The 19,171-nt window shown below is 48.8% G+C and overlaps 1 protein-coding gene across 6 annotated transcripts in view; it reads left to right on the top strand.

Annotated features, from left to right (window-relative positions):
- Positions 1-3,547, top strand: part of USP48 (ubiquitin specific peptidase 48) — a 96,211-nt gene extending 92,664 nt beyond the window's left edge. For all 6 annotated transcript variants that reach the window (XM_029064938.2, XM_029064941.2, XM_029064939.2 and 3 more), the window contains one exon: positions 1,014-3,547. In XM_029064938.2, coding sequence (XP_028920771.1) covers positions 1,014-1,036 — 23 coding nt within the window. In that variant the 3' untranslated portion in view covers positions 1,037-3,547. The remainder of the gene's footprint in view (positions 1-1,013) is intronic.
- Positions 3,548-19,171: the final 15,624 nt, after the last annotated feature.

The following is a 19,171-nucleotide window of genomic DNA, read 5'->3' as shown; positions in this document are numbered from 1 at the left end:
GTAAAGATAATCGGTTTGAGTCAAGGGCAGGAGCAGCCCCTGTGAGCTCGCTATACGAATGTACATTGCCCCAGGGCCCCCTTGCCCCTCCAGGTGACCCTGAGCCAGAGCAACACTGGCATTCCTGGGTCAGGACGATCGGTCCCCTCCAGGCTATTTGCCACCGACTATTTGCCGGCGGTCCCCCGTTTTTGACATCAAGCCTCATTTGTAGAGATGGGCCATTCAACAAGCCCGATTTTTCCTCTTTACATTCCTAAAATTCCCTTCTAGCCAGCCATTCTGGACAGCTTGACAGGTGAACCTGGCTAGCTGGTATTTTCTGCCCTCTGGAAACAAGTTTTCCTTTTGCTTCTATGGAACCTTCCCCCTGACTCAAGCTTCAGTGGGTGATCCCCTCGCCGCGGAGCTGTGGGATTGGTCGAAAATCGAATCCAGGTTCACCCTGCCTTCACCCTCATGGCCTTATGGACGTCAATCCTGTCTCCTCTCAGTTGGTGGGTTATAATCCCCGCTCCGCCTCTTGTCAGCTGTGTGACTTTGGGCCAGTCACTTAACTTCTCTGGGTCTCGGTGATCTCAACTGTAAAATGGGCATTAAGACTGTGAGCCCCACAGGGGACGTACCGATCACCTTGTATCCTCCCCAGCACTTAGAACGGTGTTTTGCACATAGTAAATGCTTAACAAATGCCATCATCATGATTATTATTACCAGAAGGACCTGGGTTCTGATTCTGGCTTATCTGCTCTGCGACCTTGGGCAAGTCACTTCACTTCTGGGCCTCAGTTACCTCATCTTTACAATGGGGATTAAGGACTGTGAGCCATACGTGGGATCGGGACTGTCCAACCTGATTAACTTGTATCTACCCCAATGCTTATTTCAGTGTCTTCCACACAGTAAGTGCTTAACAAATACCATTAAAAAAGAAAAAAAATCCCCAAACACAGTAACCATCCTGCCTCATTAAAACTCTGTTCTGAGTTGTGTTTTGTTTTTGTTTTTCCCAGGGACTGGCCTACTTGGACATTAATGTTTTGAAACCTGCAATGCGCTAAGAAGTGACCAGAAGGGAAGAGGAGTTTGACATGCTAGGGCATTAAAGAAAAAGTGGATCTATAAGAATAAATGGTTGCTTGACTCTTCCAGAAGGCAGAAAAATCCAATCAAAAGTGACTGCCCCAAAAGCCTTATGTCAAATAAAAGCAGATTGCACTGAAGGACATCAAACTTCAAGGAAATGTTTCCAGTTTTATATTTAAAGATGAAATGTAAGGCCGAACAAGTTTAGTAGCAGTAACCGAACATCATGTTTACATTCAAAACTTTCTAGACGAGGGAGGAAGTAAGATTCTGTTGTATTTCCTTGCTCGGATTTCATATCGCAGGCATTTGTCCCTAGAGGATTTGTATTTCCCATAGGCAAACGACATCCTGATCTGTCTTAAAGAGTGATCCTTTTCCAGGCATACACCTGCTTCCAAATATCTGTCTTTGATCCACTTGGACACTTTCAATAAAGCATGGGAGTAAACAACTTGTAATTGTGAAGACATGTCTAGCTTTTTCACACTATTCACCCCCAGGGTCAGTTGCAGGCCTCTCCCCAAAGCTGCCAGTGGTTGTAAGTTTCTCGAGAGGAAAGGGGCCAGCCCGACTCTAGCCGCCCGGGGGCCACTTACTGTTTTTAAACCTTAGGAGAAGCCTTGACTCTAAATGGCCGCAGGCTCTCCGGTTCGATAGATTTTAGAAATTTTCACAACTTTTGATAGCCTCTTCCTCCAGTATGCCACTGCCAAGATCCCGGAAATCTATCGTACCCTGAAAATCAAGTTTTTGAAGGCCGATGATCTTATTCAACCTTGACATTTGCCTCACAAAGCTCGGGATTTGGTGGGTTATATTTGCATAATATGTGACCTGCTACCACAAGACAGTGCTTTCTCTTCTCCCTCTTCCTCCCCCTCCCTCCCTCCATCACGACCAACTTCTCCCCCCGTGGGTCCATTGAAGGAATATCCTGGATTTCCTGAGCCAGTCTTCTGCAATGACCAGATAGGGTCCACTCCTTCAGACCGAATAAAAGTTACTGGAAATCTCCGTACGGAACCCACAGATGAAATGGAATTTTATCCATCTTGGCGTTCAAACCAATGGTGTGGTTATTTTAGCAGCAGATCATTGACCGGTATTCACAAGGACGCCGAAGGGTTTGTTCTCTTTTTTTAATAATGTAACTTCAGACTGGAGTGTATTTCTTGATCACAATGTTTGCTCCATTGAGTGTATTGTATATGCTAGTGTGTTTCTGGGTGGTTTCTGAGAACTGTGGGATGCTAGCTTTGGGTCTGGTGGGGATTTTACTTTGAGGGATGTGTTGTGGTCAGGGTTTTGGTTTTATGGGGTGGAGGGGGGAGGGGACCGCAAAAGGAAGGTTTCCACAGATTCAGTGAGGGAGGGGAAGACATAGCTCAGTTAACCCGAAGCATTACGGATGTCCTGTAAAAGTAGAACTTCTTGTTGGTGTTTTCCCTCTCTGTGTAATAAACTGTGTGTAATAACCTGTGCTCTGGGAGGGGGCCGGGGGAGAATCAACTAGCCCGTGTGGAATAATGGGAGCCGCACGAAGAACCGACACAAATGTCCTCTGAAAAGCAGCCGGAGAGTCCCGAAGGGGGTTTGGAATGGAGGTGGATGGCAGCTGATCTCGATTTGGGATTTCCACCTTTTATTTAGCTCCAGAATCAGGAAGCCGAGCAGCTTACTCTTTCCCAAGGTAAAGACTTCAGCAGAAGTTCACCAAGCTGCTGTCGATACTTGACGAACAGCTTCCTTTTCCCTGCTTAGGGCTGGTTTGCCCCAGGGTTGCCCTCCTCTCTCACCTACACCGCCCCCAGAAACCGAATCTATTTTTAATTTTTTCAATTGGCCGTCGTTACGTTTCTTTCGTTCCAGGGTATTTTCCTGTAGATAAAATTGTCGCAAAGCCGTCTTGCAGTTTTACCGACGGGAAATTGTAAACTGGCAGTGTGGGAGCAAACCCAGCCGCAGAGCACCGTCTTGGGGGATTCCTAATGACCCCCGGCTGGCTGTGCTTACAACTGTGCACCAGGGGAACAGGTTCAGGATGTGAGCAGAGGCCCGTTAATTGTTCTGTCTGTATTTGCAAATGCGTTGGACTAAAGCCGTGGAAGACTTATTAAAGAGCGTAGCCGGTGTCTATATTCTCTCAGATTCTTAAGGTGTTGCATCCATGTAGGATTTTATCTTAGACTGGAGTCGCCTGTGGGAAGTCTGTACTTAAAAGGTTTTTCCTTGTACCTCTCTCCATTCAGTCTGAACTAATTTGTTGAGCAGACAACGAAATGTAAAGAGCCTCATTTTGGGGCAGAATCTGGAATACAATTTGCCTCAGCTGTACCTTGGTTTTACTTGGGGAATAAGAACATTTCTGTGTAATGCAAGTTGCGATGATTAGAATTACTGTTAAAAAATTTTATGCTAAATTAAAAGAGTGCATCCCTTATTTTCATGGGCATCATGATCCAGAGTGCATTTATTTTTTAAACTGCCCAATGAGGCGGCCAGGGGAATCGCCGGACACGGTAGATTGCTCAGCTTGACATCTGGGGATCTGAACCCTGGGCGGAACGGGCTGTTTTCAGTCGCTTGCCATCCTGCGGCTCTGTCACGTAAAATGATTCTTAAAATCCACTGTTCCCATGAGGGCTCTACGGGATTGAAAATCCCTTCTTTCAGCCCTTAATAATTGTGGTATTGGTTAAGCACTTATTCCGCACCAAGCCGTGTACTAGGAACCTGGGTCCATTCAATGTAGTCAGTCGGGATACCGTCCCCGCCCCACGTGGGGCTCGAGGCCTCCGAGGGGGAGGGAGAACAGATATTTGGTAATCCCCATGTTCTAGATGAAGGAACTGAGGCACAGACAAGTTGCCCGACGTCTCACACAGCCCAGGCAAGTGGGCAAGCCAGATATTAGAACCTAGGTTTCCTAATCCCAATCCTGGGCTCTGTCGCTCTGTCCACTGGACCCCGCTGGTTCTGGGTCTCGGGACTGGAGTGGAAGCACGGCGGAGACTAGAGGGAAGGGGCAGGCCTTCCTCCCGCGTGCTAGTCCTGCTGGCGGTGGAAAAATCTGTCACAGGGATTAACGTCTCCCGTGATGTCGAAGAATGGTAGTATGTGGCCCCAATTCGCTTGCGTGTAAATAACACTAAGTTGGATTTGAATATAAAGCGACCCTCTTACACACATTTTCCGCATAGTTAAAAATAAAAAATGCATACTGTCAGAAATTTTTAATAAAATGTTTATCAGAATTAACGCCGCCTTTCTGTTTACAGTGTTTCTGGGGAATCGTGCAGGCTCTCTCCCTCTCCCCTTTTCCCGTTTGATCCCTTCACCAAATTCAGTGTCCAGTGTTCCTTCCCTTGCCTCCTCTCCTGCTTTGAGATGCAGTTTTCAAGGAATTCCTACGAGTCGACTGGAATTTTACTTTACACGATCAGAATCAGGTCAGTGGAAGGTGAGGCTTTTTTGGATGTTCAACCTTGTAGAGGGAAAAAGTCCGTATTGACTGAAAAAGAAAAATTGTATTTGTTAAGCGCTTACTGTGTGCCAAGCACTGTACTAAGCCATGGGGTAGGTACAAGGTAACCAGGTCCCCCAGGGGACTCACTGTCTAAGTAGGAGAAAGAACAGGTATTGAATCCACACTTTGCAGATGAGGGAACCGAGGCTCAGAGAACCTAAGTGACTTGTCCAAAGTCACACAGCAGGTAAGCGGCAGAGCTGGAGTTAGAACTCCAGAAGTCCTCTGACTCGCAGGCCCGGGCTCTATCCATTAGACTGCCTCTTCCGCAGTAATGTGGAGGTGTGAGGAATCTTCCCCTGGATTTGCCAGGAGAAAATAGGTTTATTTCATTTGGAATAGCTGTGGTGTGTTGAGGTCGCAAGCAGAGGGTGGGGTGGGATTGTGTCCCAGAAACCCTCGTCCTGTTGGGAGCACCACATGGTGGTCTCCAAATCCATTGCCGGGGACACGTCGACTCCCCCATGGCCTGGTGAGGCAGTAGTTATAACTTGTCTGCAACCAAGTACTCAGTAAACACCACCGGTGGATTGACTATAAGCAGGGAATGCGTGCGGTGGGGGAGCGGGTTTTTGGTATTTATTAAGCTCTTACAATATGTCAAGCAGGGTTCTAAGCACTGGGTTAGGTACAAGTTAATAAAGCCGCTGGCAGTCCCTCTCCCACAGGAGGCTTACAGTCTAAATAGGAGGGAAAACAAGTATTGAGCTCCCCTCTTTTGCAGTTAAAGAAACTGAGGCAAAGAGAAGTGAAGTGACTTGCCAAGGATCACGCAGCAGGCAAGTGGCGGAGCTGGGATTAGGCTCCCCAGGCCTGGGCTTTATCTACCGACTCTATTTTATCGTACTTTTTCAAGCGCTCGTACAGTGCTCTGCAAACGGTAAGCGCGCAGGAGGAGAAAAAAGATGGCCTAGTGGAAAGTCCACAGACCTGAGAGGCAGGGGACCTGGGTTCTAGTGCTGGCTCTGCCCTCTGTCTGCTGTGTGACCTTAAGTGAGTCATTTAATTTCTCTGTGCCCCAGTTATCTGTAAAATGTGGATCAAGACTGTGTCCAAACTGATCAGCTTGTACCTACCCCAGTGTTTAGTACAGTGCCTGACACATAGTAAGCACTCAACGTAGGCCATTATAAAATGAAATAAATACTTTTGATTGATCGATAGATAACTTCCAATTGTAGAGGCTGGGGCAGAGGAAGAGGGTGGTGCTGACCTCTCGGAAGTTCCTGAAATTCTCCCTCTTGTTCTGCTCTCCACCATGTGCCTTTCAACCCTGATGGAACTGGTCCCTGCTGCAGAGACTCTGTTTCAAAAACTCAGTGACCAATCTCTGGATAAGCCCAACAGGGTTGGGGCAATCCACAGTCCTCTGCCCATTCCGTTGTTATTCCAGGGTGTTCTCCCTCCAAAAATACTGAATGAGCTGTTGGGCACAGACCAACTTGAAAAACCTGAAGCAGCATGGCCTAGAGGTTAAAGCTGGGCTTGGGAGTCAGAAGGACCTGGGTTCTGATCCCCAATCTGCCACTTGTCTGCTGTGTGACCATGGGCAAGTCACTTAAGAGTGATAATGGCATTTCTTAACTTCTCTGTGCCTCAGTTACCTCATCTGTAAAATGAGGATTGAGTATGTGGGACGGGGACTGCGTCCAACCTAATTATCTTGTATCTTCTACAGCAGTCAATACAGTGCCCGGTACATAGAAAATGCTTAATAAATGCCATTAGTGGACTTGAGGTTTGGGGCATATTAGGAATGTGGGTGGATCCCAGTGTTGATGTTTCCTAAGGCCCCGAAAGGACAAGTGTCCTGGGCTTAATCTGTCAAATCCTCTTCTAGCTTGGGGTTGTGTGTCATCCTGGGTATATTTGGTAAGTGCTTTCTGTGTAACAAAAACCATTCTGAGCAGTGGGGTAGATGCAAGATAATTAGATTGGACATAGTGTCTGTCCCACTTGGTATTCCAGTCTAAAGGGAAGGGAGAACAACAGGTATTTAATCCCCATTTTACAGCTGAGAAAAATAATAATGTTGGTATTTGTTAAGCGCTTACTATGTGCAGAGCACTGTTCTAAGTGTTGGCGTAGATACAGGGTAATCAGGTTGTCCCATGTGAGGCTCACAGTCTTCATCCCCCTTTTACAGATGAGGTAACTGAGGCACAGAGAAGTGAAGTGACTTGCCTGCAGTTAGCTGACAAGTGGCAGAGCCGGAATTTGAACCCATGACCTCTGACTCCCAAGCCCGGGCTCTTGCCACTGAGCCACGCTGCTTCCCGTGAGAAGCAGAAGCAAAAATGAGAAGTTGTGACATTCCCAGGGTCACATGATGGGCAAGTATATATACTACAATACTAATATTGTAATACTAACATATATACAAGTGCTTACTATGTGCCGGGCACTGTACTAAGCACTGGGATAGCAATAATGCACATATCTGTAATTTTATTTTTTGTATTCATGTCTGTTTCCCCAGCTCTAGACTATAAGATTGTTGTGGACAGGGAATGTGTCTGTTTATTGTTATGTTGTACTCTCCCAAGTGCTTAGTACAGTGGAGCTCACATGTGGGGCTCACAGTCTTAATCCCCATTTTACAGACGAGGCGATAAAGGCACAGGGAAAGGGAAGTGGCAGAGCTGGGATTAAAACCCAGGTCCCCTGACGACCAGGCCCACGCTCTTTCCACAAAGTCACGCTGCTCCCCAGTATGTGTGCATATAGGGGGCCATGGATGTTGACGTTCTACTCGAGCCTAGAAAATGAAATGATAAATTATATCTTTATACATATAAATATATACATATATATTTTTCTCCTCCCTCTAGTCTGCAGCTCCCTACCCTTTATCCAACAGAACTTTCCCCCAACTTTCAAATTCCCCCACCTTTCAAAGCCCTCGTCAAATTCCCCCAACTTTCAAAGCCCTCCTCAAATCACATCTCCTCCAAGAGCCCTTAAACGACTAAGCCCTCACTTCTCAAATCTGCTCTCCTTTTGGTGTCACCTATTCAGTAACCCTTAAGCACTTGGATTTGCACCCCACCCCTATAACACTTTTGTACGTATCCATCCGCTTGTAATTAATTCTAATGCCCGTCTCCCTCTGTAGACTTTAAGCTCCTTGTGGGCAGAGGTCACGTCCGCCTACTCCGTTGTACTCTCCCAAATGCTTAGTATAGTGCTCTGCATAATGTCGGCGCTCGATAAATACAGTTGGTTGCTTGGGTTGATTTGCATGTATTAAGTTCCACATTCTGGAAAAATGCAGACTAATCCGCATGTGTGAAATCCTTGGGGCTCTGGAGGAATGTTGCAAAAAAAGAAAACCTGGATCCCAGGAATGTGGGATTTAGTGGTATGGTGCAATGCTAATGATTTCCATATAGGAAAGTTTTCGCTTTCAAGCATGCAACTGTAATTGGAGAGCTTTTTTTCCCAGGAATGGTAGGAAGGCTAAGGACTCTCTCCACCTTACATTAACAGAGAGAGTCCATGAAAGAGACTGTGAATGAACAGTCAGAAGAATGAGAACAAGGAGGACAGCGTCAGTGAAGCCGAGGTTGGAAAATGTTTCCAGGAGAAAAGCGTGGTCGACTCTGTCGAAGGCAGAGGAGTGGTCGAGGAGGATTAGGATGGAGTAGAGGCAATTGGATTTGTCAAGAAGGAGATCATCGGTAACCTTCGAGAGGGCACTTTCTGTACAGTGAAGGGGACGGAAGCCAGATTGGAAGGATCGAGGAGAGAATCGGAGGAGAGGAACTTGAGACGGCAGGTGTAGGCAACTCGCCCAAGGAGTTCGGAGAGGAATGGTAGGAGGGAGATGGGGCGATAACCGGAGGGAGCCGTGGCATCAAGGGAGGGCTTTTTTTTTAAGATGGGGAGACGGGAGCCGCATGGTATATTGGATAGAGCATGGGCCGGGGAGTCGGAGGGTCATGGGTTCTAAACCTAGTTCCGACACTTGTCTGCTACGTGACCTAGAGCAAATCACTTTACTTCTCCGTGCCTCAGTTACCTCATCTGTAAAAGGGATTGAGACAGTGAGCCCCACGTGGGACAGGAACTGTGTCCAACCCGATCTGCTTGGATCTACCCCAGCGCTCAGTGCACTGTCTGTCTCATAGTAGGCACCAAATAGCATCATCTCCATTATTATTATGAGCATGTCTGAAAGCAATGGGGAAGAAGCAATTGGAGAGCAAGCACTTGAAGATGGCAGGGCAAGTGTTTGATAAGGTCCACTCCCTTGGAAAACTCATTTCTTCCCAGAACTACCATCTCTGTGCAGATGATACCCAAATCTCCGTCTCTAGCCCCGATCTCTCTCCCCCTCTGCAGTCTCCTATTTTCTCCTGCCGTCAGGACATCTCTACTTGGTTGTCCCGCCGACACCTCAAACTTAACATGTCCAAAACAGAACTCCTTGTATTCCCACTCAAACCCTGTCCTCCCCCTGATAGGCAGCATCATCATCCTCCCTGTCTCCCAACCCCTTAACCTTGGTATTATCCTCAAATCATCTCTCATTCAACCCATATATTCATTTCATCACCAAATCCTGTCTGTGGAAGCTTCACAGCATTGCCGAAGTGCCACCCTGCCTCTCCATCCAAGCCGCTACCTCGTTAATCCAAGTACTTACTGAGTGGTATTTGTTATGCACTTCCTATGTGCCAGGCACTGTTCTAAGCTCTGTGGTAGATGCAAAGTAATCAGGTTGGACACCGTCCTTGTCTCAGATGGGGCTGACAGTCTTAATTCCCATTTTACAGATGAGGTAACTGAGGGCCAGAGGAGTGAAGTGACTCACCCAAGGTCACCCGGCAGTCAAGTGGTGGAGCCGGGATAAGACCCCAGGTCCTTCTGACTCCCAGGCCTGTGCTCTATCCACTAGGCCAAGCTCTTATCCCAACCAGCTTTGATTATTGCATCAGCCTCCTCGCTGACCTCCCCGCCTCCTGTTTCTCCCCACTCCAGTCCATACTTCACTCTGCTGCCCCGACCATTTTCTACAGAACCGTTCAGTCCGTGTTTCCCTACTCCTCCGGAATCTCCAGGGGCTGCCCATCCGCCTCCACATCAAACAGAAATTCCTTACCGTTGACTTTAAAACATTCAATCACCTCACCCCCCCCGCCCCCCCCCCCCCCCCCGATTTCCTGCTGCAACTCCGCATGCACAATTTGCTCTGCTAATGCCAACCTACTCACTGTACCTTGATCTCTTCTACCTTGCCCCTGATCCCTTGCCATTGTCCTGTCTCTGTCCTGGAACTCCCTTCCCCTTCATATCCAGCAGACAATTTCTCTTCCCACCTTCAAAGCCTTACTAAAAGCACATCTCCAAGAGGCCTTCCTTGACTAAGCCCTCATTTCCTCTTCTCCCACTCCCTTCTGCATCACCTTTGCGCTTCAATTCATTCATTCATTCACTGTCGTATTTATTGAGCACTTACCGTGCGCACAGCACTGTACTAAGCACTTGGGAGTGTACAATACAGCAATAAACAGACACATTCCCTGCCCACAATGAGTTTGCAGTCTGGATTTCACCCTTTATTCACCCCTCCCTCAGCCACACTTATGTACTTATCTGTAAGTTTCTTATATTAATATCTATCCCTAAATGTAGATGGTGAACATCTCGTGAACAGGGAATGTTTCTACCGCCTGTTATATTGTACTCTCCCAAGAGTTTAGTTCAGTGCTCTGCACACAGTAAGTGCTCAATAAATGCCATTGTTGATTGTTCCAACAGTTCCCTGAGACCGTAAACCCAATGAGAGACAAAGGACTGAATCCGATCTACTTATCGTGTAGTTGCCCCAAGGCTCAGCACAGTGTTTGGCACATAGTACTCTTAATAAATGCCACAGTTTATATCATCACAGTTCTGGATAATTTAGGTAAATGTAGGATACCCCTCTTTGACCCAGGAAGCAATTCCACATTTCTCCTGTGAGAAAATCAGTTCCAACTTGCCATGTTTCAAGTTAGGAGGCAAAAATCTTCAGGAACCGTTTGGTCCGTTGGTCTGAGGACCATCTGTATTCACAAGAGCCCAAGCAGGTGGTGTAGTGGCTTCAGCAGGGTCAGGGCTGAAGGAGAAAGGTAGAGGTTGCAGGTGGGAAAGTAGCGGAGTTGTTTGAGCACTGGTGAGAAATTAGGAGGAGCTGAAGGTTTGGGTGGGGAAGTGAATTTGGGTTAAGCGTGAGAGGGAGGCCAGTCGTGAAACCTGAGTGTGGTGGGGAGGCGAAAGGTCAGTGCTGGGGATAGAGATTTCAGAGTCGCCGGCATAGAGGTGGAAATTGAAATCACGGCAGAAGAACAGCGCTTCCCAAAAATGAGAACTTGGAAAGAATTGAGCCTTGAGGAAGACTCTCAGTAAAAGAGCAGTGGGAGGAACTAGAGCCCTCGAATGAAACAGCAGTCGGAGGGATGAAGAGGAGGGGAGAAAGCCTGGTTGAGGGTGTCAGAGGCAGGGGGGGTCAGTGGGGGAGAGACATTAGAATTAAGGCAAGGCAGTTGCACTGGCCTGGCAATCTCTTGTCTCTGTGGCCCTGACCGAGGCCGTTTTTCGGGGAAGTGGAAGAGGTGGTTGGCAATCAGGTGAAGTGGCGGAGAGGAAATGGAAGCAGCGGGAACACAGACTGCAAAGGGATGAGGCAAATGGGAAACCAGTCAAACCTTAAAGTGGGCAGAGCCTGGGCAACAGATAACAAGGTTGCTCTCTCCATCCCACACGTGTGCTCTCGGGCTAGTAAGCGGGGCACGCTCTGCCTGCCTCCCACCCATTTTCTCTGCCACGCGAGCTTCAGAGAGTGCATCCAAACAGAGGGCAGTGTCATTGTTTCCTTTGCAAAATAGCTCTCGGCCTTTTCATTCATTCGATAGTATTTATTGAGCGCTTACTATGTGCAGAGCACTGTACTAAGCACTTGGAATGACAAATCGGTAACAGATACAGTCCCTGCCCTTTGACGAGCTTACAGGCCTTGAAAGCAAGGGCTCGGCTAACAAGGTATGCCAGTGGCCCCTTGGAAATGGGCTGGGCTCCCAAGTTAGAGAACAAACCCCTCTTTGAAGGAACTTCCCAATGGGTTGAGAGTCCTGGAGCTTCCGGGAGGACTGGCTATGTCATGATTCCTGGCCATGGGCCGGCGGGGAGGAGACCTCAGGTGAGGGGAATGGACAACCCCAGGTGACCTGCCTCCCAGTCATTCATTCATTCAATCGTATTTATTGAGCGACTACTGTGTGCAGAGCACTCTACTAAGCGCTTGGAAAGTACAATTCGGCAACAGATGGAGACGATCCCTATCCAACAACGGAGTCACAGTCTAGAAGGGGGAGAAAGACAAGAAAGCAAAACAAGTAAACAGGCATCAATACCATCAAAATAGATAAATAGACTTATCTACACGTCATTAAAGAAATAAAGTAACAAATATGTACAAATATACAAAAGTGCTGTGGGGAAGGGAAGGAGGTAGAACACGGGGAGGAAGTAGGAGTGATGGGGAGGGGACGAGCAGAGGAAAAGGGGGGGTCAGTCTGGAAGGCCTCCTGGAGGAGATGAGCTCTCAGTAGGGCTTTGAAGAGGGGAAGAGAGCTAGTTTGGCGGATGTGAGGAGGGAGGGCAATCCAGGCCAGAGATAGGACGTGGGCCAGGGGTTGACGGCGGGACAGTCTGCAGCTGGGACTCAGCAGATCCAGGTGGCGTTGCTAGGGTAACACCGCGATTTCCATTTTTAGATGAAAAGGATTTGGGAGTGGGAACAGGAGAGGGAGACAGGCGGGGAACTGAATTTGGAGTGGTCTGAGCCATGCCTGGGTAGGAGCAGAATAGAGAAGGGCAGCTGGGGGGGAAAGAGGGGCATCCTCTCCAGACTGTAAGTTCACTGTGGGCGACTCTGTTATACTGTACTCTCTCAAGCGCTTAGTAGAGTGCTGTGCATACAGTAAGCACTCAGTAAATACCATCGATTGATTGATTTCATTCTGTCAACCCCCGCCTCAGCAGAGTCCCTTGTCTTTGCCCACGGTATGCCAGAGGGCAGCACTCCTGATGCCCTGTGGCCTGATCTAAGTTCCCCTAAGGTCTTTGCACAGGCTGAAAGATCAAGCAATAGTATTTCCTGAGCACTTACCTTGTGCCAAGCACTGTCCTAAGCACTTGGGAGAGTACAATAGAGTAGGTAGATGCAGTCCCTTACAGTCAAGTGGGGTAGACAGGCATTAAAATAAATTTTAGGTAGGGGAAGCAACTGAGGATAAGGTTATGCAACAGATTCTCTGATTATGTGGAAACTAGATGCGCAGAGCCCAGACTGATAAACATCCATGAGCCGTGTGAGATGGGGCCTCGGGCCCTAAAGTGGAATCACGGAAAGGAACGGTCCAGGTCACGAAGAGGTAATTCTGTGAAACTTAAAAATTTTGTTGTTTGAAACACTTTTCCATTTTCATAACGAAGGGAAGTGGACACCTTTCGGCTAAACTAGTTCTCTGTCTATCAGGCAGGCAGGCCCGGGTAGAGTTCACAGGGGGACATGAGCCTGACCGAACAGTCGAGTGGATTGTAATTAGCTCGTATGTTCAGTGAACTCCACAACCCTGAAAAGGGCCTCAGGACAGACTCTGTCCCCTTTGTTTCAGCATAAGCTCACTGTGGGCAGGGAATGTGCTACTAACTCTGTTATAGTGTTATATTGTACTCTGCCAAGGACTTAGTACAGAGCTCTGTGCCCAGAGTAAGCGCTCGATAAGAGAAGCAGTGTGGTCTAGTGGATAGAGCACAGGCCTGGGAGTCAGAAGGACCTGGGTTCTAATCCCAGCTCTGCCCACTTGTCTGCTGGGTGACCTTGGGCAAGTTTGGGGGGGCTTTTTTAATGGTATTTATTTGTTAAGCGCTTACTATGTGCCGGGCACTGTATTAAGCACTGGAGTGTGGCCCTAGGTCCTACAGCAGACACGTGGCAGAGCTGGGATTAGAGCCCAGGTCCTTCTGACTCCCAGTCCCGTGCTCTGTCCGTAGGCAAGTCACTTAACTTCTCTGTGCCTCAGTTACCTCGTTTGTAAAATGGGGATTAAGACTGTGAGCCCCATGTGGTACAGGGACTGTGTTCAACCCGATTACACTGTATCTATCCCAGTATTTAGTAACTGCCTGGCACATAATAAGCACTTAACAAATACCACAATCATTATTATGAATTAATACGATGGATTGATGGCTCTCAGCTGTTAGAGCTAAGATTAAAGGAAGGGAGCCCCTTTTCTCTCCTGTCACACCTGGCATTTAGAACAGCAGAACTACAAGCGAAGTCTTCGCTGGGTCAGATTGTAGCCAGTCAGCTCTCAATAATCTGATTTGATCAGACCGATGGTCATTTGATAGTATTTGTTGAGCACCTTTAGACTGTAAACCCGTCAGAGGGCAGGGACTGTCTCTATCTGCTACCGATTTGTACATGCCAAGTGCTTAGTACAGTGCTCTGCACATAGTAAGCGCTCATTAAATACTATTGAATGAATGCAAAACTCTGTACTAAGTTGGTATTTATTAAGCGCTTACTATGTGCCGAGCACTGTTCTAAGCGCTGGGGTAGACACAGGGGAATCAGGTTGTCCCACGTGGGGCTCACAGTCTTAATCCCCATTTTACAGATGAGGAAACTGAGGCACAGAGAAGTTAAGTGACTTGCCCACAGTCACACAGCCGACAAGTGACAAGTGGCAGAGCTGGGATTCGAACTCATGAGCCCTGACTCCAAAGCCCGTGCTCTTTCCACTGAGCCACGCTGCTGCTTCAAACTAAGTGTTTGGGAGAGTTCACTAGAACCTGTAGGCATGATCCCTGCCCGCAATCTAGCAGGGAACAGAGACCCTAAAATCAATCCCAGAGAGTGCGAGTTTTGCCACCGGCCTTTTACATGACCTTGAGCAAGTCTCTTAACTTCTCAGGGCCTCTATTTCCTCATCCGTAAAATGGGAATAAGATACCGGTTCTCCTTCCCCCTTGGACGGTGAGCCCTATATGGGACAGGGACTGCATCTGATCTGATAATAATGATGATGGTATTGTGGGGAGGGATTGTCTGTCTTTATTGCTGTGTTGTGTTTTCCAAGTGCTTAGTACAGTGCTCTGCAGCCAGTAAGCGCTCAATAAATACGACTGAATGCATGACTGTTAAGTGCTTATTATGCGTAACACAATGTTCTAAGCACTGGGGAAGACACAAACTAATCAGGTTGGACACGGTCCCTGTCCCATGTGGGGCTCTCAGTCTTGAAACCATTTTGCAGATGAGGTAACTGAGGCACAGAGAGGTTAAGTGACTTACCCAAGGTCACGCAGCAGGCAAGTGGCAGAGCCAGGGTTAGAACACAAGTCCTTCTGACTCCTAGGCCCATGCTCTATCCTAGGGTGAGCTACCTCGAATCTGTTCCATTATTTATTGCCCGGCGTATAGTGCTTAATAAATACCATCATCATCGCTGTCATCGCCAACATAGGAGAAAGTCCCTGTCCCACGTGGGACTCACAGTCTCGATCCCTGTTTCACAGATGAGGTAACTGAGGCGCAGAGAAGTGAAGTGACTTGCCCAGTGTCACACAGCAGGCAAGCGGTGGAGCCGGGATTTAGAACCCATGACCTTCTGACTCCCAGGCCCATGATCTATCCACTATACCATGCTGCTTCTGACAATAATGTCAATATTATTGTCATTGTTATTATAACTATTGGGAAGACTCTGAGCAGGAAAGAGGAGAAAGAGGCCCAGTGACTAGGTTAGCTTGAGAGCAAAGAAGAGTACAAGCTGGGGGGAAGGGGGAGAAGAGAGTGGATAAGTAGGAGGCAGCTATCTGGTGGGTACCTTCAAATCAAAGGACGGGAGTTTCAGTTTAATGCAGAGAAGAATGGTCCATCCAGCCCAGAATTCGATCTGTGGCGATGGGTCTCCGAGAGGAATAGTGGGATGGATAATAATGTTGGTATTTGTTAAGCGCTTACTATATGCAGAGCACTGTTCTAAGCACTGGGGTAGATACAGGGTCATCAGGTTGTCCCACATGAGGCTCACAGTTAATCCCCATTTTACAGATGAGGTCAGTGAGGCCCAGGGAAGCAAAGTGACTCGCCCACAGTCACACTGCTGACGAGTGGCAGAGCCAGGAGTCGAGCCCATGACCTCTGACTCCGAGGCCCAGGCTCTTTCCACTGAGCCGCGCTGGTTGACATCCATCTTCATGGTTTGAGAGGGCCCGTATCTCCCCACTGTGGGCTCTGGCTTTCCCGGGCCCTACTTGGAGAGATGGGAGGATCTGGCGCTTTCCTCCGGCTCTGATCCTTCCCCACAGAAGGCTGGAACTCCTTCTGACGTGAGCCCACTTTCTTTATTGTGGTAGCCAGTCGTCGTCATCATCGTCATCATAATGGTATTTATTAAGCTTTTATGTGTGTCACGTGCTGGGGTAGAAATAGCACTTAGGTTGAACAGTTCCTGTCCAGCTTGGGGCTCACTGTCGCCGCTTGTCAGCTGTGTGACTGTGGGCAAGTCACTTAACTTCTCTGTGCCTCAGTTACCTCATCTGTAAAATGGGGATTAAGACCGTGAGCCTCACGTGGGACAACCTGATCACTCTGTATCTACCCCAGCGCTTACGGCGGTGCTCTGCACATAGTAAGCGCTTAACAAATGCCAACATTATTATTATTAAGTAGGAGGGAGAAACATCTGTCTCCCCACCTTGAGACTGTAAGCTTATTGTGGGCAGGGAGTTTCATTGTTGTATTTGACTCTCCCAAATGCTTAGCACAGTGCTCTGTGCATATTAAGTGCTCAAATACGAATGAATGAATGAAATGGTAAGCAGAGTAGCAGCATAACTTAGTGGAAGGAGCGCCAGCCTGGAAGCCAGGGAACCTGGGTTCTAATCCTGGCTCCACCACTTTCCTGCTATGGCCTTGGGCAAGCCGCTTAATTTCTCTGTGCCTCGGTTTCCTCAGCTGCAAAACAGGGTTTCAATACCTGTTGGTCCTACTTGACTGTGAGTCCCTTGTTGGGCAGGGACTGTATTAAGCCTGATTGCCTTGGATCTACCCTAGCACGTAGAGCAGTGCTTCACACATAGTAAGCACTTAACATATCATAAAAAGGTATTTTGTGGATGAGGAAACTGAGGCATAGAGAAGTGACTCGCCCAAGGTCCCACAGCAGACAAGTAGCAGAACTGAGATTAAAACCCAGGTCCTCCGGCTCTCAGACCTGTGCTCTTTCCACTAGGCCTCACTGCTTTTTTGCCCTTGCATTTTATTCACCTTCATTTCAGACAAACCTTGAGTTTCTGCTGTGCCCACAGGACTTTCTCCCATGGCTGTGACCGCCCTGACCAGATTTTTGCTTTCTAGACTTTCAACCACCAGCAGGGGTTCAGCCGCGTTGTGCTAAGCAACATTTAAGGAAGGAATGGAATTAGGAAAGCTCTCTGCCCAGAGGCGGCTGATCTTGAGCGGTTAGTTCCTAAGTCGTTTAGAAGGAAAGAGGGCAGGGAGAGAGAACCTCAGGGGGACGTAGCTACCAGCCCCTCAGTGACCTGAGGACCCAGCTCTAGCCCTGCCTCTTGCAGGCTCCATTTTTTCTTTTGCACCGGAAAGCCCCGCTTGCTCGACAGGGAAGCGAGAAGGGCCTTGAGGCAGCCGGGAACTTAAAAGAAACGAAAAGCGTTAAAAGGAAAGAAAGAGCAGCAGCTGGATGTGTAAGTGTGCCCCTTCCCTTGGCCCCAGGAGCCCCGGGAGAGTTGGATTCCTTTGTTTTCCCGGTCCTTTTCATCTATTCGGTGGGACTCTCCGAGAGCCCCCACTTCAGGATCGAGGGGTGCGAGATTCAAATGTTCCCACAGCCCACGGGGAGCCAGAAGCAGCAGGAGCCCGCCAAGTGCCACGCGCAACCGGGCAGCAAAGCCGAGGAGACGGCCAGAGCCGATCCCGGGAGCGGGCCTCGCCAGCTCACCCTGTCCTAGCCCCTGGGGACGGGGCGGCTGAGGGCCGGGACCGCGGCCCCAAGCGAGCCTCAGACCACCTAGCTAACGACCACAGTAGTAATTACGGTATTTGTTAAGCGCTTACTATGTGCCAGGCGCTGTTCTAAGCAGTGGGGTAGATACAAGTTAATCAGGTTGGACCCAGTCCCTGTCCCACAGGGGGTTCACACTCTTAATCCCCATTTTGCAGATGAGGTAACTGAGGCCCAAAGCAGTGAAGTGACTTGTCCGAGGTCACACAGCAGACAAGTGGCAGAGCCGGGATTAGAACCTAGGTCCTCCTGACGCCCAGGCCCGTGCTCTATCCGCTGAGCCACACTGCTTCTCAGAAAGACACAGCCTCAGAGTCTGGGATCGAGCGGATAAGCAGGCGGAGATGCGCAGGGGAGGCTGAGGGGAGCTACGACTTCTGAGCAGGCGAGGACTCGGGGCGGATGATGGTCCGCAGCTTGAGAGTGCCAGGCCCACAGTGTGGAGGAAGAGGAGGAGGACGGGAGTGGTTCTGTAAATGGGCAGAACTCTGACCCCCTGCCTGCCCCTCGGCCCACATCTGGAGTGAGGAATCAGACAGGGAACAGCGAGGGAGAGTGCATCCTTTTTCACTGGAAAGTTGAAGGCAGCCCGCTACCCCAGCTGAGGGAGAGAGCCCCCTCCCCACCCCGGGGACAACCGAGGAACCGTCTGTCTCTCCCTCTAGGCTGGGAGCTCCGTGAGGGCAGGGGTCCTGCCTACCAGCTCTAGTCTCACAAGTGCCTAGCACAGGGCTCTTCACTGTCTCTCTCTGTTGCCGACTTGTTCATTCCAAGCGCTTAGTACAGTGCTCTGCACATAGTAAGCGCTCAATCAATGCTATTGAATGAATGGAAAGCACACAGTAAAAATCACTGATTGACTGATCGAATGGTCTTAGTTCCTCAGCTAATCCATCACCTCCAAAGGGGGGTGGTGATACCTGCATCAGGGTTTATTGACCACATAACTCTGTGCAGAGCACTGCATTAAACACTGGGAGAAAAAATGTATGGGTGAAAATTAGACACAGTCATTCATTCATTCATTCAGTAGTATTTACTGAGCGCTTACTATGTGCAGAGCACTGGACTAAGCGCTTGGAATGGGCAAATGGGTAATAGAGACAGTCCCTGCCCTTTGATGGGCTTACAGTCTAATCGGGGGAGACGGACGGACAAGAACGATAGCAATAAACAGAATCAAGTCCCTCCGGAAGCTCAAATCTGAGGACAAGGGAGGGGGACCGGGACAGGCGATGGACCTGTAAGGAAGGCTGAAGCAATAAAAACACAGAAACTATATTCAAGTCCAGGGCAATCCTGAATACAAAAGGAAAAAGGCATCGAGGCTAGAAGAGCAGGGTTTCAGGCTCCTCGCAGCTCAGAGTCGCGGCCGCCAATAGGGTCACCGCGGCAGCCACGGCCTCCCCGACCTTCTGAACGTTAAGTCCGCACGTAGCTGCTGCCCCTCACCCTCCAGGCTGGAGTCCAG

This window comes from Ornithorhynchus anatinus, chromosome 5, assembly GCF_004115215.2.
Source record: "Ornithorhynchus anatinus isolate Pmale09 chromosome 5, mOrnAna1.pri.v4, whole genome shotgun sequence".
Taxonomy (NCBI): domain Eukaryota; kingdom Metazoa; phylum Chordata; class Mammalia; order Monotremata; family Ornithorhynchidae; genus Ornithorhynchus; species Ornithorhynchus anatinus.
Note: the sequence above shows the minus strand (reverse complement) of the source record. Positions and strands in the feature narration are given on the sequence as shown.